Source organism: Panulirus ornatus, chromosome 9, assembly GCF_036320965.1.
Source record: "Panulirus ornatus isolate Po-2019 chromosome 9, ASM3632096v1, whole genome shotgun sequence".
In the NCBI taxonomy this organism is placed as follows: Eukaryota; Metazoa; Arthropoda; class Malacostraca; order Decapoda; family Palinuridae; genus Panulirus; species Panulirus ornatus.
The window spans coordinates 19,295,458-19,322,865 of NC_092232.1; the positions used below are offsets into that span (position 1 = coordinate 19,295,458).

General features: G+C 43.7%; 1 protein-coding gene across 2 annotated transcripts in view; it reads right to left on the reverse strand.

Moving 5' to 3' along the window:
- The window catches only part of LOC139750244 (LIM/homeobox protein Lhx9-like), a 110,878-nt gene that overhangs the window by 14,509 nt on the left and 68,961 nt on the right, over positions 1 to 27,408 (reverse strand). For both annotated transcript variants that reach the window (XM_071664751.1, XM_071664753.1), the window contains exon 4: positions 24,262 to 24,507. In XM_071664751.1, coding sequence (XP_071520852.1) covers positions 24,262 to 24,507 — 246 coding nt within the window. The remainder of the gene's footprint in view (positions 1 to 24,261; positions 24,508 to 27,408) is intronic.

The window sequence follows — 27,408 nt, forward strand, 5'->3', positions numbered from 1 at the left end:
ATATATATATATATATATATATATATATATATATATATATATATATATATATATATATATATATATGCCTTTTACCAGCTTCCATCCCTACACTCCTGCTTCCTCCATCCTCCTTCATGCCTTCCCTCTTTACTTCCTCTTCCTCCTCTTCCTCCTCCTCCCTCTCATACACACGCCTCTCTCCCCCTCTCCCTGAAGAAGGCATAACCTCATCCCACCGCCGCCTGCCACCCCTGCTGCTCCTCCATCTTGCCTTCTCTTATCTAAATGAGAGGAGTGAATCCTCACACCGACGGGTGACACGGTGTCGCCGGCTACCTGTGGCAGAGAGGGTGGTAACGCCGCGTCTGGCGAGGGGACGGGAGGGAACAGTAGCAGCGAGCAGAGAGAGAGAGAGAGAGAGAGAGAGAGACAAGGTTGGAGAGACGTAGGGTTGTAGGACTCACAGATGGAGAGAGAGAGAGAGAGAGAGAGAGAGAGAGAGAGAGAGAGAGAGAGAGAGAGAGAGAGAGAGAGAGAGTCATCACTTGTGTCTTGGCTCCACTTCCATCAGGCGGACACACCGACGCGGGTGATAGGGCGGGACATGCCAATGATCCTCTGATGCTTCGTGTTTCGTCCACATGATCCGAAACGCTTCGAAGCTTCCATATTTTCTTCGCTACCAGAACACGGTCGACGGATCGCAATGCGCAGTAGGGGACACAGTAGATAGCGAAACTTTCTTTTTCTTTTTTAAGCCACGTGAGCGACGAGTCTGTTTGGATTATCGAGAACGACGCTTTACGAGATAACGAAACTTCTTGATATCTTTTTACACATCAGGACGTGAGCGACGATTCTGCTGCCTCGAAGTCGGCGCCGGAAAGGAAAAAGATAGGCAAACCTTCCCTGCCTTTTAAAGCAAGACGTGAGCGACGGTTCTGTGTGATTACGCTATCGAGGACGACACTGGGAATACTTCCCCAGCGACGGTGCATTCAGCGCGAGGTTCATTAAAGAGACAGATCAAGAGCGAGTTCAAAGCATCAGACAGGCATTACCCAGCGCTCCCGCTTTGTGTGAGTGATGTGTGTGTGACGGAGGAGAGCTTGGGTGTTCTCTCCTCCTCCTCCTCCTCTTCCTCCTCATTCTCCTCCTCCTCATCTTTCTTCTCATTCACCTCCTCCCCCTCCTCTTCCTCCTCATTCTCTTCCTCCTCCTCTTTCTTCTCGTTCACCTCCTCCTCCTCCTCCTCCTCCTCATTCTCCTCCTTCTCCTCTTTCTTCTCATTCACCTCCTCCTCCTCTTCTTCCTCCTCATTCTCCTCCTCCTCCTCTTTCTTCTCATTCACCTCCTCCTCCTCCTCCTCTTCCTCCTCATTCTCCTCTTCCTCCTCTTTCTTCTCATTCACCCCCTCCTCCTCCTCTTCTTCTTTCTTCTCCTCATTCATTACTTACACCCCATCATCCAAACTTACAGCACTACCTGTACAAATGGGTGCACTCACCTTTCTCTTCATCACCTACACAGCGCCTCATCACCCACACTACACCCAAGCATCATCCGAATCCTCAGTGTAACAAATTCTACAGCTTCATGTCTCCAGTTTACCCCATGTTCTGTTTCGCTTCTGGTTTCTGAAGACGGTCAGTGTCTTCAAGTGGTTTACATTTCTTGAGTCACTATTAATTACATTCCAACCACGAACGAGCACTTACGAACAAGCACTTACCCTTCTTACCATTGGATGATCCATCAACACTTACACGAACTCAGTCTTCAAATGTTTCTTTATCACTCTTGTTATCCAACACACTAAACATTCTCCTCAACCACTAAACATCACAGTGGAATATTAGACTAATCCAGGATGACACACATTATCTAGAAATAAGAATCATTTACGTAAACAACATTGCTCAGGGCTTGTATGATTCATCATGCATGTGTACATCTGTGATAATGTGTAGAATGACTTTTAAAAGTTTATATATTATCTGCACGGCCAGACATGGACCACAGTTCCTTCCTAATATCATATGACTGTTTAACAAATATTCCTTATATCCCCTTTTTTCGTCCCTAATATCACACACGAATACTTCAGGATCTTTCATTCAACTATTATATCTGTGATCACAGTTCGAACACAACACGACCACAGTGAGCACCTCCTCCTAGCTGTCCTCTTAATCCTAGCACATTATGACCTATGCGAGCACCTCCTCCTAGCTGTCCTCTTAATCCTAGCTGTGCTCTCACCTTACTTCATCTAATTGCCAATAAGCTATCAATATTCTGCAGTCAACACTTATACCAGTAGCCACTCGCACATTCAGCAATGTTTTCTTTAGAATTATTTGTATCTCATTTCAGCAGAGTCCTCCTGTTGATGATACATCATCTTCCCAACGGTAGTCATGAACTATCACCACCACCATTCTCTTGTCCTCTATCATCAACCATCCGTAAACTATCACCATCACCATTCTCTTGTCCTTTATCGTTAACCATCTTCGTCAGAATCGCAGATACACTAACACCACTACCATTATTTCGCTCACCAGCTACCCACCCAACCTCCACTGTGGGTACTCTAAACTCAAAGATCATGCCATCGTGCTCAAGGGTCGTACAATGGTGTTCAAAGGTCGTATCGTCGTGCTCAAAGGTCGTACCATCGTGCTCAATGGTCGTACCGTCGTGCTCAAGGGTTGCCCCATCATGTTCAAGGGCTGTATCATCGCGCTCAAGGGTTATACAGACTTGCTTAATGGATACACCTTCGTGCTCAAGGGTTCTGCCATCGTGCTCAAACGTTGTACCGTCGTGCTCAAAGACTGTACCACCGTGCTCAAGTGTTGTAACATGGTGTTCAAGGGCTGTACCGTCGTATCAAAAGACTTCTTTTCTTGGATTCTTGTCCTCATAGGTTGTACCGTTGTGTTTACAGGTTATGCCATCGCACTCAAGAGCTGTAACGTCGTGTTCAAAGGTCCTAACCATCGTACTCAAGGGTTGTAAAGTCTTGCTCAAGAGCTATACCGTCGTGTTCAAAGGTTATACCATCATAGTCAAGGGCTGTACCGTCGTGCTCAAGTGGTCAAACTCTTACCTTCCACAAATGTTTCTAAACATTTCTGCGCCACACTTTATACTCCGCTCCGGCCTCCACCCACGCAACGTACCGTCCGTTGTTGCTGGCTGAGCACCTCCAATGCTCACGTACCAGAGGTAAATGTTTTCCCTCTCCCAAAACACAAGGACGAGTCTTCACGTTCGTACACACTGCGCAGAATAAACGTCCGGGACACACGGGTGAAAATACTGTGGGTGTGTTGTATGGATAGCATGACATTTTGAGTGCATGTGTTCTGATGCGCTTTTCAATAAAGGGCTTTTGTAGAGTGTGTGTGAGGCTCTACAGAGTGCGTGAAGCTTATGTAGAGTGCGTGAAGCCTTTGTAGAGTGCGTGAAGCTTGTGTAGAGAGCGTGAAGGTTATGTAGAGTGCATGAAGCCTTTGTAGAGTGCGTGAAGCTTATGTAGAGTGCGTAAAGCCTTTGTAGAGTGCGCAAAGCTTATGTAGAGTGCGTGAAGCTTATGTAGAGTTCATGAAGCCTTTGCAGAGTGCGTGGAGCCTTTGTAGAGTTCGTGAAGCTTATGTAGAGTGCATGAAGCTTACGCAGAGTGCATGAAGCCTCTTTCTCACTATATAGTAGTCTGGTATTCTCAACATCTGTCTACGACCTGTCTTCTATATTTTGGTATAATTAATGACTTTCCTGAATTATTTTAAGAAATTTTCCTCCATGCTTTAGCTATTGATGTTTCTCCGTGATCACTTGAGCGTTTCTCAATAAGAAATAACTAAAGGTTTTCGTGTTATGCTAAAGGATTTAGATTCTTCCTTTGTATATTTTCAATATTTCTGTTTCCCTTACGTGGCCCCAAGTGCGCGCGCGCGCGCGCGCGCGGGTGTGTGTGTGTGTGTGTGTGTGTGTGTGTGGGTGGGTGTTTGTGTGGGTGTTTGAGTGTGTGTCTGTCTGTCCGTCTGTCTGTCTGTCTGTCAAAAATAACCATCATAATAGAATAATTCTCTTTCGCAAGCAAACATCTTTCCATCAAAAGAATCAGTGATGATTCTTGCACCAGAACCATCTAACAGAGTCAAGTTTCATTTAGGGATCTAACAAGGTCTAGATGGCTAACCTAACACAATCAAGGCTTTGATAAAGATAAGGCGAGGCCATTGCCTGAGTATGATCTAACATAGGTAAGGTGTGATCTAACACAGGAACGTACTGGTCATACCTTTAACAAAGGCAAGTTTTTCTGATAGATTTAACATAGTCCTAAGACCTCAGTATGATACACAAAGTCTCACTATATTAATTTAGTGGTCTATTCCGTCGCGTCAGCCGGACCTGAGTTTGTCCAGCTGACGAGGAACGGGTCATGGGAGTGTCAGCTGACCCTGTACGTATCCAGCTGACGAGGGGTGACAGATCAGGAGAGTGTCAGCCGAGGCTGGGTATATCCGGGAGAGATCAGGGGAATGTCAGCCCAGGCTATAGCCACGTCCGGCTGACGTGATGCAGATCTTGGGAGTGTCAGCTGAGCCTTAACGTACCCGGCTGGCTGACGCGCAACAGATAATGTAGGGAGTGTCAGGCGAGCCTGACGAAAGCTGACAAATCATGCGCGGAATGCCTTACACACTCTCTCTCTCTCTCTCTCTCTCTCTCTCTCTCTCTCTCTCTCTCTCTCTCTCTCTCTCTCTCTCTCTCTCTCTCTCTGCCTGCAGTTACAAGTTACAAGTCAGCTCATTTATCCTTCTTATTTTTCTCTCCCTTCTCTCCAGCCTGACTCTCTGTCCTCCAACTCGACACAGCCGTAAAAGTAAAATGTAAAACATCTCCCGAGAAAAATGTATTTGCATCATCCATTTTAAGGGATATAATCAATAAAGGAATAATCTATTGTTCGTTGTTCTGGGGGAATTTTAAGAATCCATGGCATAACAGACCCGCCTTGACCAATCGGCGGACGGCATGCGGCCCCCCCCCCCCCCCTTCTCCACCCACTGACGTGACATCTGCTTGACCAATCAGTGATCAGGACACTGTTGTCATCAGATGTGTCTCACGAATAAAAGAAATCAATATTGGAAGATGTCTGGCACACCTGACCACTCACGGGGCCTCCCGCCCCTGACGTCACACCCACCCTGACCAATGGCGTGGCTCCCTTAATGTTTGTGTATTTCTCCATCCGCGAGCATCATGTCCTCCTCCCTCCCCCTTCCCTCCCTTCTTCTCCCCTCCCTTCCAAGCCCTTGGCCCTCCCTCCCTCCCTCCCTCCCCCAATCCCAGTACGTGGCGTGGGTTATGGAGGCTAACTACAAGGATGAGAGGATGGGGCGGTTGACAAGAAAGATGGAGGAAACGTAGGTTGACATAAAGGGATACAGAAGATGGGGGATGGTGGTGACGAGAATGATAGGTTACAGGGCTGACAGATAAAGATGGAGGCTGGGGATGCTGTCAGGAGGGATGGAGGTGAAGGATGGGTGGAGGGGAGGGAGATGGGGCCTAACAAGAGGGATCGAGGCTGACGAGAAGGATGAGAGATGACAACTAGGACAAGAAGAATTGGAGTGATATCTCCATGGTTGTTTGATTTGTTTATGGATGGGGTGGTTAGGGAGGTGAATGCAAGAGTTTTGGAGAGAGGGGTAAGTATGCAATCTGTTGGGGATGAGAAGGCTTGGAAAGTAGGTCAGTTGTTCGCTGATGATACAGCGCTGGTGGCTGATTCGGATGAGAAACTACAGAAGCTGGTGACTGAGTTTGGTAAAGTGTGCGAAAGAAGAAAGCTGAGAGTAAATGTGAATAAGAGCAAGGTTTTTAGGTTCAGTAGGGTTGAGGGACTAGCTAATTGGGACGTAAGTTTGAATGGAGAAAAACTGGAGGAAGTGAAGTGTTTTAGATATTTGGGGGTGGATTTAGCAGCGGATGGAACCATGGAAGCAGAAGTGTCACAGGGTGGGGGAGGGGGCGAAGGTTCTGGGAGCGTTGAAGAATGTGTGGAAGGAGAGAACATTATCTCGGAAAGCAAAAATGGGTATGTTTGAAGGAATAGTGGTTCCAGCAATGTCATATGGTTGCGAAATATGGGCTATAGATAGGGTTGGGGTGAGGAAGGTGGATGTGTTGGAGATGAAATGTTTGAGGACAATATGTGACGTGAGGTGGTTTGATCGAGTAAGTAATGAAAGGATAAGAGAGAAGTGTGATAATAAAAAGAGTGTGACTGAGAGAGCAGAGGAGGGTGTGTAGAAATGGTTTGGTCACATGGAGAGAATGAGTGAGGAAAGATTGACGAAGAGGATATATGTGTCAGAGGTAGAGGGAACGAGGAGAAGTGGGAGACCAAATTGGAGGTGGAAAGATGGAGTGAAAAAGATTTTGAGTGATCAGGGCCTGAACATACAGGAGGGTGAAAGGCGTGCAAAGAATAGAGTGAATTGGAACGATGTGTTATACCGGGGTCGACGTGCTGTCATTGGATTGAAGCAGGGCATTTGAAGCGCCTGGGGTAAACCATGGAAAGTTTTGTAGGGCCTGGATGTGGAAAGGGAGCTGTGGTTTCGGTGAATTACACATGACAGCTAGAGACTGAGTGTGAACGAATGTGGCCTTTGTTGTCTTTTCCTAGCGCTTCCTCGCGGGTGGGGGAGTGGGTGGGGGTGTGCTATCTCATGTGTGGCGGGGTGGCGACGAGAATGGATGAAGGCAGTAATTATGAATATGTACATGTGTATATATGTATTTGTATGTATACGTTGAAATGTATAAGTATGTACACGTGCGTGTGTTGGCGTTTATGTATATACATGTGTATGTGGGTGGGTTGGGCCATTCTTTCGTCTGTTTCCTTGCGCTACCTCGCTAACGCGGGAGACGGCGATTAAGTACATATATATATATATATATATATATATATATATATATATATATATATATATATATATATATATATATATATATATATATATATATATTCCACACACAAGAGTATGACGTTGAAATTCCAATGCGTTCATCTGTACTGAATGTATGTTTTGAATTCCAGTCTGCTTACCTGCCTGCCTGCACACCTGCTTACCTACCTACCTGCCTGGTTACCTACCTACCTGCCTGGTTACCTACCTACCTGCCTGGTTACCTACCTACCTGCATACCTGCTTGCCTTCCTACTCGCTTGCCTGCGTGCCTACATACTTGCTTGCCTACCTGTCTACCTACTTGCTTTCCTGACTCCCTACCTGACAGCCTACCTACCTACCTACCTACCTGACAGCCTACCTACCTGCCTACCTACCTATCTACCTACCTACCTACCTACCTACCTGACAGCCTGCGTGCCTGCCTACCTGACAGCCTATCTACCTACCTACCTGACAGCCTATCTAGGTACCTACCTTCCTATCTACCTACCTACCTACCTACCTACCTACATGGCAGCCTACCTACCTGACAGCCTACCCACCAGCCTACCTACCTACCTGACAGCCTACCTACCTACCTACCTGTAAATCAATAACCAGAGTTTCTTTCCCAGCTGGAGGATCATGTAGGTGAGTATCGAGTGTACGTCCACATGGACACAGCGGGTCATTCTGATACGGGCAAACCTGTTTGTACAATACAGTGTAAATCTCTTAATTGGATCTTTTTCATGGGTTATATTTTACTTCCGTTACACATCGCAGATAAAAGAATATTATATCAATTTACTTTTTTTTGCGGGTCCATCTATCGTACCACTAGTGCGGACATTTACTATTTGTATGTTCGTCTATCTGTATGTATGTGAACTAGCCGGGGGCAACTATGGATAGGTCTGTGGGACCTGGTTGTGGGTAGAGGAGCTGTGGGTTCGGTGCATGACTAAACATGAGAGTTAGAGAATGGACGTGAGCGAATGAGGCCCTTTCTTCGTCCGTCCCTGGCGCTAATTCGCCAACGCGGGAACAGGGAACAAGTACGAATGAAGAAAGGAAACAGCTAAAATGTTTGTTTTTCTGTGACTGTGAAAATCTTGATCTTGTACAGGTATGAACAGCTAAGGATCCTGTCTGAACATCAGCACTAGTACGAAACTGGACCTCCTCCTCCCCCTCTTCCTCATCCTCCTTTATCTTATTCTCCTCCTCCTCCTCCTCGTCCGTCTCCCCGTCCTTTTTCATCCTCTTCTTCTTCTTCTTCTTCTTCTTCTGTTTCTTCTTCTTCTTCTTCTTCTTCTTCTTCTTCTTCTTCTTCTTCTTTTTCTAGATGAAACTTAACAGTTGTGGATCAAAGTGAAAATCAAGATTGTCTGTCGCTTTCATTTCAACCAACGATGCTTCCTCCTCCTCTTCCTCCTCTCCTCCAAATTTTGAGCGTGGTGACACCCCGGTTCGAGAAGCTCCGCTCGAACCTGAGCGGCGAATCCCGAACCACGACGACCTCAACTCCTATCCCTCCCGTCTCCCTAGCTCTAACTCCCCCACCTCCCTGAACGTTAGCTTGGATGATATTCACGTGCACTCACTTTCAATGATACGTAATCAAGGCCATCCCATTAACACTACCCGTTGTATTAACCAAACCCGAAAGATGGATGAACAGCTGGGTTGACTGTGGGACTGACTGCCGTAACCAGGATTGGAACTTATGTGCTCGACCCTGAGCGGCTCGTGAATGCGTCCTTTCAGGAGAGCTAACTGCTACACGACGGGAAACACACACACACACACACACACACACACACACACACACACACACATATATATATATATATATATATATATATATATATATATATATATATATATATATATATATATATATATATATATATATATATATATATATATATATATATACATAACTGTCTAGAGCCCAGAATTACATAGGTAGAGCCGTGGCTGGCTGGCTCTTCCCTTCTTACAACAGCTTGTTACGTCGTCGTCTTCTCCCGTTATGGCCACTTCATGAATGAGAAATGAGGGTAAAGACAGACCTGTGGTTTAACCTTGCTATTCATACACTGGCGAGGATATGATGCCTCAGTGCAGTTCTCTTCTAGAGAGAGAGAGAGAGAGAGAGAGAGAGAGAGAGAGAGAGAGAGAGAGAGAGAGAGAGAGAGAGAGAGAGAGAAGTTGTACAATGCCGTATGACCCAGGACCTGGCATAGAACAAGTCTTAGATAACAACTTGATCATTTCGTTCGGTGACATCTTTACGCGGGGGAAGACAGTGCTTGACAGCCGAAAAAGAGGATCATCCGAGGAGCGAAAGCCATACACTAATACTATGGGAAAACAGAATTCTGATGCTACGTCGCCTTTGAGGTGAAGATAATGAGCAAAGGTCTATAGTATGTAAATCTAAGCAGTGGGTTTGCCATGTCTGAAAAATCTACCGTAGTTCATGTCTGACAAATTTGATATCATTTATGGTTAACAAACGTGTTCGATAATCTTCCGTTTTTCATGACCTAATTAATGTTTTTTGATGGAAGTAAAGCGTTCGATGTTATCTACCAAAATTGTTTGAAAGCATTTGATAGAATCTCGCATGAAAAAAATTGATTAGCCAAAGTCACATGGGATGAAGGGGTGTTTTATTCGGTGTTTAGAAAACTGGTTAATTGGTCGTAAATAGCAAGTAGTGATCAGTAGCTAAACTTCAGAATGGTTACGGACTTTTAACTAACGGCGTACCGCAGGAATCACACTTGGGTCCGATTCTCTTTCTCGCACGTCTATAGACATCAAATACACTCATTCACAGGTGACAAGTGAATCTTGATATCAACAAGGCCTCAATACCTGATTGATGATTGATAGAAACGAGAAGACAAGCTACGGTATGAATTCTGTCGAACTGCAGAAGGTGAGCGGGGAAGAAGACCTGGAGGTAATAATCTCTGATGATTTAATGCATAGTAAGCTTTACAGAGAAGCCAAGAAGGAGCATGTTCAGGGTTTACAAGTATAGGGCTCTCGGTTCTTCTATTTACGTTTCGCTCGTGGCGCGTTCCACCACCTCTAATACTGTGTTCACTTTTGGTCACCCTACGACAAGAAAAGAAAAAGAGAAAAAAAAATTGGAGAGAGAGTAAAGCTGTCAGCCGCCCGGCGACCAAACAAGATACACGAATTTCTGTTTTCTCTCACAGTCACAAACAGCCTCGTTGAGGACCCAGTGGTGGTCTGCTGCTGTTGGTATACACTTGTATTCCTTCCTGTGTGGGGCATCAGTACGTAATGATCCTTCTGGCTGGATACAAAGGAATGGGGCAGAACTAAAGTGTTTGTTGTGTATTAATCCTGTGTTTACACTTTGTGTATCTGCTGTGTATTTATACTGTAGGTGTTTGCTGTGTTTATACTGTGTTTATAACGGTATTGTCATGAACTTGTATGTACTTAAACTGTATTTGTGCTGTGCATATACTGTGTTTAAACTGTTTTTATGCTGTGTTTATTGTGTGTTTATGCTGTGTAGTTATATTGTGTATTCATAAAGTGTGTTTATTGTGTGTTTATGCTGTGTTTATTGTGTGTTTATGCTGTGTTTATTGTGTGTTTATGCTGTGTTTATTGTGTGTTTATGCTGTGTAGTTATATTGTGTATTCATAAAGTGTGTTTATTGTGTGTTTATGCTGTGTAGTTATATTGTGTATTCATAAAGTGTGTTTATTGTGTGTTTATGCTGTGTAGTTATATTGTGTATTCATAAAGTGTGTTTATTGTGTGTTTATGCTGTGTAGTTATATTGTGTATTCATAAAGTGTGTTTATTGTGTGTTTATGCTGTGTTTATTGTGTGTTTATGCTGTGTAGTTATATTGTGTATTCATAAAGTGTGTTTATTGTGTGTTTATGCTGTGTTTATTGTGTGTTTATGCTGTGTTTATTGTGTGTTTATGCTGTGTTTATTGTGTGTTTATGCTGTGTTTATTGTGTGTTTATGCTGTGTTTATTGTGTGTTTATGCTGTGTAGTTATATTGTGTATTCATAAAGTGTGTTTATTGTGTGTTTATGCTGTGTAGTTATATTGTGTATTCATAAAGTGTGTTTATTGTGTGTTTATGCTGTGTAGTTATATTGTGTATTCATAAAGTGTGTTTATTGTGTGTTTATGCTGTGTAGTTATATTGTGTATTCATAAAGTGTGTTTATTGTGTGTTTATGCTGTGTTTATTGTGTGTTTATGCTGTGTTTATTGTGTGTTTATGCTGTGTTTATTGTGTGTTTATGCTGTGTTTATTGTGTGTTTATGCTGTGTAGTTATATTGTGTATTCATAAAGTGTGTTTATTGTGTGTTTATGCTGTGTTTATTGTGTGTTTATGCTGTGTAGTTATATTGTGTATTCATAAAGTGTGTTTATTGTGTGTTTATGCTGTGTTTATTGTGTGTTTATGCTGTGTAGTTATATTGTGTATTCATAAAGTGTGTTTATTGTGTGTTTATGCTGTGTAGTTATATTGTGTATTCATAAAGTGTGTTTATTGTGTGTTTATGCTGTGTTTATTGTGTGTTTATGCTGTGTTTATTGTGTGTTTATGCTGTGTTTATTGTGTGTTTATGCTGTGTTTATTGTGTGTTTATGCTGTGTTTATTGTGTGTTTATGCTGTGTTTATTGTGTGTTTATGCTGTGTTTATTGTGTGTTTATGCTGTGTTTATTGTGTGTTTATGCTGTGTAGTTATATTGTGTATTCATAAAGTGTGTTTATTGTGTGTTTATGCTGTGTTTATTGTGTGTTTATGCTGTGTTTATTGTGTGTTTATGCTGTGTAGTTATATTGTGTATTCATAAAGTGTGTTTATTGTGTGTTTATGCTGTGTTTATTGTGTGTTTATGCTGTGTTTATTGTGTGTTTATGCTGTGTTTATTGTGTGTTTATGCTGTGTTTATTGTGTGTTTATGCTGTGTTTATTGTGTGTTTATGCTGTGTAGTTATATTGTGTATTCATAAAGTGTGTTTATTGTGTGTTTATGCTGTGTTTATTGTGTGTTTATGCTGTGTTTATTGTGTGTTTATGCTGTGTTTATTGTGTGTTTATGCTGTGTTTATTGTGTGTTTATGCTGTGTTTATTGTGTGTTTATGCTGTGTTTATTGTGTGTTTATGCTGTGTTTATTGTGTGTTTATGCTGTGTAGTTATATTGTGTATTCATAAAGTGTGTTTATTGTGTGTTTATGCTGTGTAGTTATATTGTGTATTCATAAAGTGTGTTTATTGTGTGTTTATGCTGTGTTTATTGTGTGTTTATGCTGTGTAGTTATATTGTGTATTCATAAAGTGTGTTTATTGTGTGTTTATGCTGTGTTTATTGTGTGTTTATGCTGTGTTTATTGTGTGTTTATGCTGTGTTTATTGTGTGTTTATGCTGTGTTTATTGTGTGTTTATGCTGTGTTTATTGTGTGTTTATGCTGTGTAGTTATATTGTGTATTCATAAAGTGTGTTTATTGTGTGTTTATGCTGTGTTTATTGTGTGTTTATGCTGTGTTTATTGTGTGTTTATGCTGTGTTTATTGTGTGTTTATGCTGTGTAGTTATATTGTGTATTCATAAAGTGTGTTTATTGTGTGTTTATGCTGTGTAGTTATATTGTGTATTCATAAAGTGTGTTTATTGTGTGTTTATGCTGTGTTTATTGTGTGTTTATGCTGTGTAGTTATATTGTGTATTCATAAAGTGTGTTTATTGTGTGTTTATGCTGTGTAGTTATATTGTGTATTCATAAAGTGTGTTTATTGTGTGTTTATGCTGTGTTTATTGTGTGTTTATGCTGTGTTTATTGTGTGTTTATGCTGTGTAGTTATATTGTGTATTCATAAAGTGTGTTTATTGTGTGTTTATGCTGTGTAGTTATATTGTGTATTCATAAAGTGTGTTTATTGTGTGTTTATGCTGTGTTTATTGTGTGTTTATGCTGTGTTTATTGTGTGTTTATGCTGTGTTTATTGTGTGTTTATGCTGTGTTTATTGTGTGTTTATGCTGTGTTTATTGTGTGTTTATGCTGTGTTTATTGTGTGTTTATGCTGTGTAGTTATATTGTGTATTCATAAAGTGTGTTTATTGTGTGTTTATGCTGTGTTTATTGTGTGTTTATGCTGTGTTTATTGTGTGTTTATGCTGTGTTTATTGTGTGTTTATGCTGTGTTTATTGTGTGTTTATGCTGTGTTTATTGTGTGTTTATGCTGTGTAGTTATATTGTGTATTCATAAAGTGTGTTTATTGTGTGTTTATGCTGTGTTTATTGTGTGTTTATGCTGTGTTTATTGTGTGTTTATGCTGTGTTTATTGTGTGTTTATGCTGTGTTTATTGTGTGTTTATGCTGTGTAGTTATATTGTGTATTCATAAAGTGTGTTTATTGTGTGTTTATGCTGTGTTTATTGTGTGTTTATGCTGTGTTTATTGTGTGTTTATGCTGTGTTTATTGTGTGTTTATGCTGTGTTTATTGTGTGTTTATGCTGTGTAGTGAAACTTTCATTCTTTTTTTTTTAAACCTAGAAAGGATGGATACGTCAGGGTGACATATGTATCAAGTTACCTTTTGACTTTATCATTTACTTTTATGACCTTATCTGTAATCATATCACAGTGTGTTTAGACGAATCTCGAGACTGACAGACATGCAGGCAGACAGACAGAGGAGCACCATCGAATGATGCCTTCCCTACTAACGTACAAGCCCACTTAACTACTGCGTCTTATGGGTAATATGTGTGTAAGGCAAGACGTAAGAGCCTTGTCGTCTGGGTAAAGGTGGATATAGATGGTAATAGGAAGAATAGGAGGAAATAGATAAACGGAGTCAAGCATTTGAGAATGAGAACAATTTCTCCCCAATTTCTGAAATTATCAGTCTTTTACCACGCCTCATTTCCCTTCGTGAGTTTCCATCTCACGTTAATCTCTGGTCTTCCCTCCTCTACCATCTTTCAATTTCTATTCCCAACTGCGTCTTCATACAAAAGCAAACAGCTACAGACCACTGGATCCTTACATCAGTTTATATTCTACTCTTAATGTTAACCTTTCTCCACCTACCCTCAGGTATTCGGACTCACCTTCTCTTATCTTATTATCAGTGTTCTATAATCCTCTCACCCTCGCCCTGCATCATCTCCCTCTCGTCGTCCCGTCTCTCTCCTCCCTCTTGCCCTGCCTCCCTCATCATCTCACTGTAAACAAAACTAACGACACGCAGCGCATTTAGGAGGTTCAGTGGACAGTGGAGCAAGACCTTCCTGAAATACTAGCTTACAAAGCCACAAGGCTTCATAGATGTGTTCAGAGACGATTGTTCGGTGTTTTAGGTATGTTTTGACTCACTTTACAATCTACACACACACACACACACACACACACACACAGTGTTCGACTTCATCTCAAATCCTTATTACTGGAACGACACGTAGTAATTCAAAACAAGGAGAACTGATAACGTAACTCAGACCCAGAGAACGCGAGAGTGTTCCGCCTTCCGTCTCCTACCTACTGTGTTCAGAGGGCTCGCAGCACCCCGCCTCCCGCTGGCCACCTACCGTATGCCAGCCATCTGTGTTCAGAAGCTTCACTCATCAAAACCCAACAATACCACGCCATTAGAGTAATTCTTCACCGTAGGAAGACAATGACAAACCTGTATGGCTGGTCTCCGCCCGAGCAGCTCTCGCTAAGTCGCCAACAAAAGGCACAATTAGGTCAAGAGTTTCACGTAACAGACGTGAACTTGGATTCAAGATGCTAATTTAGACTTTATTAAAGAGAATGACTGTACGAAGGAGGGTTGTGAAGCGGGGCCTGGGAGGTCGATGGTTCAGCCCTGCAGCCAGAGTGTGCTCTGTAATCAGCAGTTAATAGTTAGTGGGACGTGTTTTGATACATCCAGGGACTGGTCTTGCCAGGTGAGGAGGGGACATGATCCCCTCCTCCCGAGATGTATGTAGTAAGACAAAGGAGTGAAGTGTCTGGTGGTGGTGGAGGTGGTGGTCTGCAGGGCTCGGGGTCTCAAAGTTCAAGCCCTAACCCAGGAAGATTTAGTACGCCATGTAAACAGACTTAAAGACGACGGGGTTGGGAGGGGTGTAGACGTTTTACAAGCTGTAATGATGACTTAGGAAATGACTGTGACAAAAGCAGGCATTACCAGCGCAAATAATAATACGCAGGTGATCAGACAGAGTCGAGAGCCTGGCTCTCTCTCTCTCTCTCTCTCTCTCTCTCTCTCTCTCTCTCTCTCTCTCTCTCTCTCTCTCTCTCTCCTGCTGCTGCTGCGGCTGCTGGAGGAGACGCTGTCGGGAAGGGTGTAATCATCCCTTGTGTGATGAGGAGCTGCATGACGAAGGGGACCGTCCGCGTCTGGGTGTTGTTCCAGCCCTCATTACTGTACCGCCACGACCTCCGACGCCTCTCTAATTCCCTCCAGTTTGGTGTCGGCCGCGTCACCGGTCGGCGTCTTTGATGGGGGGCGTCGTCGGGAGGGGGGGGGGGGGAAGACTCTCGGCGCTTCCGTCGCGGGTGTTTGGTAGGACAACATCCTCAGCCTGCTGGGGGGGGGTGTTACGTGGGCCTCGAGGCGGCGCCCCTGACATTACCTGTATCGCACACTACCTGGTCCTGTAGTCCTCCTAGTGAGATGTTCAGCACCCTGACTCTTGTTTTATTTCTGGTGGCGGTCTGGTGGGCCCAACAACACGGGTGAGAGGAGGCTGTTGGTTTTGGATGGCGTTGTGTGTGTGTGTGTGTGTGTGTGTGTGTTTGTATCTCTATTACTTACGTACAGTTAGGAAAAATGTTTAGTTATGTACTCCACACCTGGATTATATATACATATGCCAGTCACTGAACTCTAGACCTGCCAGCAGAGCCATCGAGAAACCAGCTATACCCGTGTCTGTCTCCTCTTTGAGACCAAGATCGTATTGCCACACATCTGACATCTTCATCAAGTCTTCCTCTCCTCATGCAGGTGTAATGAACGGAACTTTCCCGTGAGACTGTCCGTCATAACACTGCTAAAACAATGTAGTAGTTGACCCCCTACAATACGAGGAGCGTGAGCAGTGTTGGGAGGTTTACGGTCTCCAACAAAATTCCTGAGAAACACCTGAAGTCACGGACTCACGGTACACGTCTGAAGTCTTTGTATACATTTGAATCCTCGATACACATTTGGTCGAATCTGTATCGAACCTTCTACCCCCCCTTGCCTTCGAGACAGGGGGTTCGGTACTGATTCGATCACGCGGGTCCTGGGGCTTTCGTCCGCTACTGTAAATTTCTTCGCAGCTGGAAAGAACTTGGACGATTTGCTAATCTGTTTACTATACTGCCTACGTAGCAAATCATTTCCCAATTCAAGCCAACTGTTTCTCTTAAGATGACAGGACACATCTACTTAATATTGAGCCAAACATTTCGATACTACAGCAATAATGGAATAGAAACAATTCTCATGAACCAGGTCAACAACACTCACGAGGGGATGCGGTGTGTCTCCCTCCACCTACGGCTTAAATAGTCTCCGTGTCAAGACTTGTCAAGGTCAACTAGAGGATGTAGTAGATGCTACGTATGTGGGAATTCTTGCTAGAAATTTCTGTGCCAGGTTTTGGGACGACCTAGGCTGAGGCAAGTCCCAGGGTGAGGGAAGTACCAGGGTGAGGGAAGTACCAGGGTGAGGGAAGATTCAGGGTGGTGCAATATCTAGAATAAGGCAAGACACAGGGTAAAGGAAGGCCCAGGGGCGAGGCAAGACCCAAGGTGAGGAAAGATCCGTGGTGAGGCAAGCCAAAGGGTGAGGCAAGATGCAGGGTGAGGCAAGATGCAGGGTGAGGAAAGGCCCAGGGTGAGGTAAGATAAAATGGTTTTCCTTCTATACTCTAACCATTGTTTGATTGAAGTAAATGGACTATTAACAGACAAATTATTAAATGATAAGACAAAAAAAAAATGATATTTCGTAACCTCTAACCTCTAGAAAAGGCTAGAAATGCTCAGGTCATAAATATGTCTTCAACCTTAAGTGGAGTATGTGCAAAGACAGTTATGTACAACATTTCAAGAACTGAAATATGAGAAAATATTAGAAAACAGAGAGGAAAAATTGATGACTTTTGGACTTCTGTAGTGTAGCGGTGAGCGTTCCTGACCATGACGCATTCGACGCATTCGTGGGCCGCCCAGGGTCGAGCAGTGTATGGGTTCGAACCCTGGTTGGGGCAAGACCTAAACATTTCTAGACTTTTTTTGAGATTAAAAGTTAAAAAAAAAAAAGAAATCATTTCTTATTGTCTGTATATTTGTGGTTTTGCTAGAATACCATTTTCTTTCAATCATACAACGGCTAAAATATAAAAGGAAAACGGGGTGGTCTTGAGCCTCAGTTGCCCGTGCCGTCTCAGCTAACATGAAAGAAAAGGATGATAATAACGGCCAAAAATAAGCCAACACGCGAATTGGAAATACGCATATCGGGGCAAGTGAAAAATGACATCTTTATGACAAATGCAGTGAGCACTGGCAGAAATACGGCCAGGCAGTGGTCAAAAGAAAATCGAATTTCGATTTTAATGACCCCATGACCCGGTTGAAGAAAAAGGGTATACATGAACATATCCTGGTCATTGTGAGGTGAGTGTGGAAAAGTATTAATTTGCAGAATTTCGTCCTTTTTTATTGAGACTGAAAGGGGCAGCAGTTCAAATTATGTTTTCTGGTTTTTTTTTTTTTTTAACCTTTAACCCCACAAAATCCCTTGGAGAAAACATAAATGAGAAAATGAGAAAATGAGAAAGGGTGTCTGGGCTAAAGTAACACACGACTAGTTTGAAGTCAATCAACCCTTAAATGAGGGAAAGACGCAGAACCTTGGCTGCTGGGATGAAGAAGAAACTGGGAAAACGCAATATATCTCCCTCGATATGACATTATGATTATTATTATTATTATCATTATTATCATTATTATTATCATTACTATTGTTATCATTTTCATCATTATTATCATTATTACTATCATCATTAATAATGATGATAATAATGATAATATCATTGTTATTATTGTTATAACTATTATCATTATTACTATTTCTATTGTTATTATTATTATCATTATTATTATCATTATTATTATTATTATTATTATTATTATTATTATTATTATTATTATTATTACACGATGATTTAAGGGTAACATAACTGTTCTAACGCATAAACATTTCAGCATTAAAGTTTTCAACAGCCACTCTCCGCGTTAGATAATAATAATAATGATAATAATGATAATAATTATAATAATAATAATAATAATAATAATAATAATAATAATAATAATGTTTTGGACTCTGATATACCGATAACACTATAACAATAAAAGAAATGACCAAAGAAAACATTAAATATTTTTTTCAATAAAAAATCTTTCTTTAATATCAATAATTTTCTTTAGTATCAATAATATCAAAATCATAAGGATATAGAGATACTAAGTCATGTAGAAAATAATCATAATTGGCTCTTCATCCGAACTTGTTGCTGATCTAGGGAACTTCATACATTACAGTCATTTTCTTTTATGATGTATTAATACACGTAGCACGAGGCATTGTTCCTGGACGAATGTATTTGCATATGTTAACCATCACGAAGGGCAGAGCTCCTGCCTGATCAAGGGAGGAGGAGGAGGAGGAGGAGGAGGAGGAGGAGGAGGAGGAGGAGGAGGAGGAGGAGGAGGGGGAGGAGGAGGAGGAGGAGGTTGGGGTCAAGCTGACCTGTCTTTCACCCCCCCCCCCCCCCCCTCCCACCACCATCATCAGCTGAGAGATCTGCATCGAAATGGCTATATTAGTCAGGGTTTGGACCCGAGCGCGCGCACCCCCATCCCCCACCAGCTAATAAGATGGTCTTAACAAACAGCTAAACGTACGTACACACACACACACACACACACACACACACACACACACACACACATACACACACACACGGACGAACATGACCACACATCGCACCGCGTGACCCCTTCCCTCTACTGTAAAGTTTTCAAGGATGAAAAAAAAAAATTTAATTAAGGGTCTGAGTTTCTCCCCTCATCAAAGAAACCCGTACCAACTCACCTGGCTTACCCAGCCTTATAGAAACGTTAGGACAACCATCGATGTCATAAAATACTTCTGAAAGTATAGAGCTAATGTGAAAGGCACTGATCCTCACATCTCATGCAGTCAAGAAGATGTATCATTCATCGTAGATGCTATATAGCATTGTATATTGAGGCGTGTGTAATATATGCCATCTCTCTCAGGAGCATCGGATCGTGTGTCGTCTGTCAACATCACCATAAGAAGGCGTCTACAGGTGTGCAATAGGCATCCCACTGTAACACCTCAGGGACAGCATCAGGTTAGGTTATGAAACGGGGAGAAACAGATGTGTGTACACGGTGATGTACAGCGATTGAAAACCTTTATGAGGAATCGTACATACGCCTCAGAAATTAGGACAGAGCACACGTCGTGCAGAAATGAACAGAGAGAGAGAGACGCACAGACAATCAGACAGACAGACAGACAGACAGACGCTTAAACAAAGAGACAGACAGATAGACGAATGATGAGAGACGCAGACAGACAGACAGACACGCAACAAGATAGATACATATATGTATATACAAACAGGTGGTAGACAGACACAAAGGATGAGACAGACAGACAAAGAGAGAGAGAGAGAGAGAGAGAGAGAGAGAGAGAGAGAGAGAGAGAGAGAGAGAGAGAGAGAGAGAGAGAGAGAGAGAGAGAGAGAGAGAGAGAGACAGACAGACAGACAGACAGGAATCACCAGCGAAAGCCAGACAGATTTCTACATCAGAGAAAGCAGACAAAGACACATAATCAGACAGACAACCTCACAGCCCGACACGACGTCACACACACACACACACACACACACACACACACACACACACACACACACACACACGGACTAAGCCGTACTGAGCAGCCAGCCAGCCAGCCAGGCAGCGCAGATCAGAGCATCTAAGTGAGATTTGCCAGCAGGATCTGAGATTATCACGGGAATGGCCTCAATAACCATCAAAGAGCCCCCCTCGCATCAATGGGTCTCATCGCATTATATAATTCATGGCGCCCATTTCATCTCTTGGGCAAACAGAGGCTGCATTCAAACATATGCTCCGTGTTGACTGACGACACAGAAAATGGGAACCCTGTTTGAACTGGGAGGGTTTTATCACCTCATCGTCTCTTCCTTGGAGGCTGTAACATGCTTTCACCAGGAGAAAAAGTGGAGGATGATGCGTCTGTTAATTATAATCGGCAAAGGAGGGATGGTACAGATCTACATAACAAAGCTCAACATTCACTTAACTCGTGAAGTTATTCTGAGAGCATAAGCCAAAAAAAAAAATGAGGAAAATGTTATAGAAAACGGGGCACTTGGGCTCGGGTGGTGTAGTGTTTGCGTTAGTAAACCCCCTCCAGAGGGAGCCATTCACAGCCGTGTGTACTCTGCCAATACAGCCAGGCTATTCTCCATGCACCACTGACTTTTCAAGAGTAAGACAGAGAAAAGGATTAAATAAAAACACATGTCCCTCCACCACTTCCCTCCGGCTGCTTCCGCTACACCGTGTTTATCGGCGATGGAGATCCTGAGAGTGTTGTGTGCAGTGAGCGGGAGGGGGAGGAGGCAAGTGGCTGGCTGGAGTCGATGGCTGCTGCCTTATTGACAGGGTGAGCGAGAGAGAACGTAATGTCAACAAGCTCTCTAGATTCTCCCTCCCTCCCTCACTCCCTTCCTTCCTATCTCCCTCCCTCCCTTCCTTCCTTCCTTCCTTCCTACCTACTTACCTCCCTCCCTCCCTTCCTTCCTTCCTTCCTTCCTTCCTCCCTCCCTCCCTTCCTTCCTTCCTTCCTTCCTACCTCCCTCCCTCTCTCCCGTCCTTCCTTCCTTCCTCCCTCCTTTCCTTCCTTCCTCCCTCCCTCCCTTCCTTCCTTTATTCCTCCCTCCCTCACTCTCCCTTCCTTTCTTATCCTTCCCGACGTACATTTTCTCTCCCTTAACCCCTCTCTCCCCCAAGCTAACACCCAAATCATTACTGCCATCTTTCCCACAAGACGTACTTACCCCGTATCACCCACGAACATTTACTGGCCTCTTCCCCCCTGACACTGGTTCCTCCTTCTGCCCCCAGACATTGCTGACCCGCTCCCTTTTCTCTTGCTGGTCCTTTGCCCCTTTTGGCGCACTATCTCCTCCTCCTTCACGAACATTGCCTTTCTCGGAAGGGCAACAACTGAACAAAATACTGCCGTCCACTTTCCTCATACACAGCCTCTCCTCCAGACAATTTTCCCTTCCTCTCTTCCTCCTATCCCCGTAGACTCCCTTCCCTTTTCCTTTCCTACATTACCTCTCCTCCTCCTCCTCCTCCTCCCCTTGAATTTCTTCCCACCACCTGACATTCTTTCCTCTCCTCCTCACCCTCGCGGACCCAGATGGTTCAGGGTTGCGTCCCAAGCAGAGTGAAGCTGGTTTAACCCCCCCCCCGTCCCCCCCAAGGGTAGCCAGGTCATCCTCCTGTGGACTCGTGGACACAGGGGAACGAACACTCCAGGCCAGGGAACATATGACTGCCGTTCATCCAGGCAATTAGCTCTAAGTAGAAACTAGATCAACAGGAATTTCTAATTACGTGGAGTGGTTGGAGGTCTTGGTTCCCTATAATACCACAGGGACTCACTCTCTCTCTCTCTCTCTCTCTCTCTCTCTCTCTCTCTCTCTCTCTCTCTCTCTCTCTCTCTCTCTCTCTCTCTCTCTCTCTCTCTCGTTAAACGAATCAACTTCGTTGCTCATCGACAATTATTCTAATGAAGAGCTTGAAGGAGTATGGGAGAATGCCAATGAAATTGGTCAATATCCATCGAGGGAAAATATGGTACTGTACACCATTAGCGTATGAATTAGAAGACTTATAAATGAAACAGATATGAAGAAGAAATGGTGACATTGACTTGAAGATAGGTTAACATCTGCTCACATTTTCGTGAGGATAGGTAATATCTACAAACATATATATATATATATATATATATATATATATATATATATATATATATATATATATATATATATATATATATATATATATATATATATATATATATATATAAAGTAAAGTATTAGAATGACAGATAAACCAAAAGAACGAATGTTTCGAAGTATAACATGGTGGGGTTCCTTCAGTGGTAAACACTACGAATAAAAGTGGCTAAAACCAAGATGAAGGATATGTGGTCAGGCAGAGACCGGCACCATCACACCTCCTGGAGATTTACACAGTCACCAGCCGCTAATAGAGTTCACTGGTAATATTTGGTAACACAGCTAAACGGTCGGGGAGGTTTGGTTTATACAGTGTGGCTGTGACACCTGTGCTGCGAACCACAGCGTTGCCTCCGAGCTGACATTCCCAGTACACAGCATGCCAGGTCTTCACAACACACACACACACACACACACACACACACACACACACACACACACACGGGCGCGCGCAAAGCTGGTCGTCTAACATACGGCTGATGAAATTCAACCCAAGGAAATGTTATGTAATGAGGATGGAACACAGCGAAAAACAGAAAGCCTTGATATGATTATCAACTAACGGGAAATAAGCAGCAAGAATCTGTGTGTGTGAGACAGAGCATCTTGGGACGAGACATCCCTAGCCTGTCGCCAGAGTCCCACATTAGAAAAATAGCAGAGGGAACAAGCTGTCTGCTATCATCTAATAGAATAACATTCAAGTACATGTGTGAGGAAATATTCAGCAAGCTGTTCACAGTCTGCATTGGGGCAAAACTAGAATATGCTTCTCAGGTTTGGTCAGCACATTTAAAGGAGCACAACAAATTGATAGAGAAGGTCCAGAGAAGGACAGCAAAGATGGTACCAGACTTGAGAGAGGTGAGGTACATGGATGGGCTAGACGTCTTGATTTGTCAGCCATGGAAGAGAGAAGAGTAAGGGGTAACCTGACTACAGCCTGTAAGTTTTTAAACCGGCTTGATGATGTAGACAGTGGACAGTTCTTCGAAACGTAAAGACGGAACACCTAAGATCCATAACATGATATTAAGCAAAAAATCATTAGAAGCTGGCGGGAACCAAGTGTGATGTTGGGATTTAAATTACTTAGTTAAGTACTGCCACCTGATGATGAGGTGGATTGTCTCCACGAAACATGTCGCGCCACATGTATAGACAAATTACATGTTAAATAAAATTGTACGAACTCTTACTGAAGAGCGATTTCATTGACTAATCAAGACGAACCCGTTCCTCTTTTCTTAAACGCAAATATCTCATTACACCCAACATAACGAGTCGTGTTATAAAGGAGGACAAACAGTAACACATCAATGGGTCCTATCCGAGGCTGTTTGTAGCAGTGGAAGGGACTAGAAACCGACGAAAAACACCTGAGAAGTTTATGTCTTCGGAGACGCAGATATAATCAGTCATCGACATCAAGGCAAATCTTTCTCAACCATCTTATTATTTTTCAGTTCCTCTTATTGTTAGATTATTCTGTACGTTAACAACCCTGTGGAATAAAACACACTTTACCTCATTCAAAGGCAAATGTTCGCTTACCAGTTTTATATCCATTACCACGAATCGAATCATGCGAATTCTAGCCGTCAGTATGGAATTACTTCGTATTTTTCTTTTCTGAGTTGAATATGTGTCAGGTCGCCCCGAAACCTCTCAGAGGATCGGTTTCTCATTTCGGGGATCATTTCAGAATCTCGGCCGACGCTCAACTGTCTGCTGCATGTCTGTCTTTCCCCTACAAAGGTGACCGATTTCAAACACAATGTTCTTCCCTCAGACTCCTTCATACGAGATGGCGCTGCAGAAGGCTATGGTGGGGCAACTGGGTGCCACCAGGTGTCACTGGGTGCTACAGAGTGATATTAACTCCTACTGGGTGCCATATCAAGTCCTACTGAGAGCCACTGAGTGCCACAAAGTGGTATTGAGTCTTACTGGGTGTCATTAGATACCACAGGTTGATATCAAATCCTATGGGTGCCACAAAGTTAGTATTGAGTCATACTGGATGCCACAGTGTGGTACTGAGTGCTACTGGATGCCACTAGGTGCCAGACTTACCCATGCCGGGGGTGAGGGGCGTCAGTGGAGGCATGTCTTCGCTGGCTAATTTTCTCTTCCTCGGCCGCCCCTTCTGCGCCGCTCCCACGCCGTTGTAGAAGGCCAGGCGGGGCGTGGCGGGGGACAGGGGCGGGTACGACATCCCAGGGGACACGCCCATAGCTTCCATCTCTGCCTCTGACTGGAGGATGAGCTCGTAATGTGGACGGCAGTAGACGGCCCCGTCCCGCATCCCGAAGTGGTCCCCTGCAGGAGAAGAAGAAGCCTCAGATAAGACAGTGGTGTGAGGAATGTGAGTCCCTCCCTCATGACCCCAACCTCACGAGGTGAGGGAGGGCTTGCTGCACCGTGAGTCTCTCACGACTCATGAAGGAGAGATACTGACTGAACTCACTGACTCACTTAACCTGCCCCATGAGGAAGGAACACCTGAGTCCACCAATACCAAACACAACAGTTTGTGTGGAACAGTAAGGTGTCCCTGTTAACAGACCCCCCCCCCAAATCTCTCTCTCTCTCTCTCTCTCTCTCTCTCTCTCTCTCTCTCTCTCTCTCTCTCTCTCTCTCTCTCTCTCTCTCTCTCTCTCTCTCTCTCTCTCTCTCTCTCTCTCTCTCTCTCTCTCTCGCTTGGGTACACCCACCTCATCCCTCTAGTTCACTTCGCCTACACACACACACACACACACACACACACACACACACACACACAACACACGCACACACACCCACAACCACACACACACACACACACACACACACACACACACACACACACACACACACACACACACACACACATATGTATAATTCCTTTCGGCTGGCTGGCCATTATCAATCTAGTTGTGGAAGTTTGGCACATCAAAAGAATATCCATTGGAACGGATTCTTTTTTTCCCCCAGTGCTGTTCCGTAATTAATTCCAGACCTGGAAACGAAACAATTTTATAACGTTGGCAGCAGGGATGGGGGAAAAAAAGAGAATGAAAAAGGTTGTTTATACCCTGGTCGGGAAATATGTGCTGGGGACGTGGGATGAAATGCTGGATGGCGGGTTTTGTAGCAAGTCTGTTTATCCCGCCTGGATACAGACAGCCGCCTGGATACAGACTGAATACAGACAGCCAGTTGGGCAGTGTCGTTTGGATGATAGCTCGTGCCGCCTGGATATTGTCTCTACCGGTTGGATAATTGCTTATGGCGGCTGGATATGGTCACTACCGGCTTGATATGGTCACTACCGGCTGGATATGGTCACTACCGGCTGGATATTGTCTAAACCGGTTGGATGTTGTCTACACCGGTTAGATATGGTTTACACCGGTTGGATAATTGCCTATGCCGGTTGGATATTGTCTACACCGGTTGGATATTGTTTACACTGGTCGGATATTGTTTACACTGGTCGGATATTGTTTACACTGGTCGGATATTGTTTACACCGGTTGGATGTTGTCTACACCGGTGGGATATTGTCTACACCGGTTGGATATTGTCTACACCGGTTGGATAATTGCCTATGCCGGTTGGATATTGTCTCTACCGGCTGGATATTGTCTTCATCGGTTGGATATTGTCTACACCGGTTGGATATTGTCTACACCGGCTGGATATTGTTTACACCGGTTGGATATTGCCTACACCGTTTGGATAATTGTCTACACCGGTTGGATAATTGTCTACACCGGTTGGATATTGTCAACACCAGTTGGATAATTGTCTACACCGGTTGGATAATTGTCTACACTGGTTGGATATTGTCTACACCGGTTGGATATTGTCTACGCCGGTTGGATAATTGTCTACACCGGTTGGATAACTGTCTACACCGGTTGGATAATTGTCTACACCGGTTGGATAATGTCTACACCGGTTGGATAATGTCTACACCGGTTGGATAATGTCTACACCGGTTGGATAACTGTCTACACCGGTTGGATAAATGTCTACACCGGTTGGATAATGTCTACACCGGTTGGATAAATGTCTACACCGGTTGGATAATTGTCTACACCGGTTGGATAATGTCTACACCGGTTGGATAATCGCATATACCGGTTGATTATACCTCATGCCAGCCGGATGCTGCTCATGCCTCCTGGTCAACGGAACACCAGTGTCTGATGGTGTTGTTAACGTGGGCTGTGGACGACCGACGCACGACACGGCATTCTGGTCTCAGTGAGGGGAGGTCGCCCAGCCCGCCAACACCCACCACCCGCCACCCGCCGCAGCAGAGGAGGAGGGAAGCTCTTGACACACGGTAGGGCTAAAGGGCCTTGTTAAAGACGGTGGCACTAGTTCCTCGTGTGGCTAGCCCGGCTACAGAGGGCGACGACGACCATGAGAGAGAGAGAGAGAGAGAGAGAGAGAGAGAGAGAGAGAGAGAGAGAGAGAGAGAGAGAGAGAGAGAGAGAGAGAGAGAGATGGATGGTCGTCCGTGTCACACAGAAGATAGCCCTTATATATATATATATATATATATATATATATATATATATATATATATATATATATATATATATATATATATATATATATTTTTTTTTTTTTTTTTTTTTTTTTTTATACTTTGTCGCTGTCTCCCGCGTTTGCGAGGTAGCGCAAGGAAACAGACGAAAGAAATGGCCCAACCCCCCCCCCATACACATGTACATACACACGTCCACACACGCAAATATACATACCTACACAGCTTTCCATGGTTTACCCCAGACGCTTCACATGCCTTGATTCAATCCACTGACAGCACGTCAACCCCTGTATACCACATGGCTCCAATTCACTCTATTCCTTGCCCTCCTTTCACCCTCCTGCATGTTCAGGCCCCGATCACACAAAATCTTTTTCACTCCATCTTTCCACCTCCAATTTGGTCTCCCTCTTCTCCTCGTTCCCTCCACCTCCGACACATATATCCTCTTGGTCAATCTTTCCTCACTCATTCTCTCCATGTGCCCAAACCATTTCAAAACACCCTCTTCTGCTCTCTCAACCACGCTCTTTTTATTTCCACACATCTCTCTTACCCTTACGTTACTTACTCGATCAAACCACCTCACACCACACATTGTCCTCAAACATCTCATTTCCAGCACATCCATCCTCCTGCGCACATCTCTATCCATAGCCCACGCCTCGCAACCATAC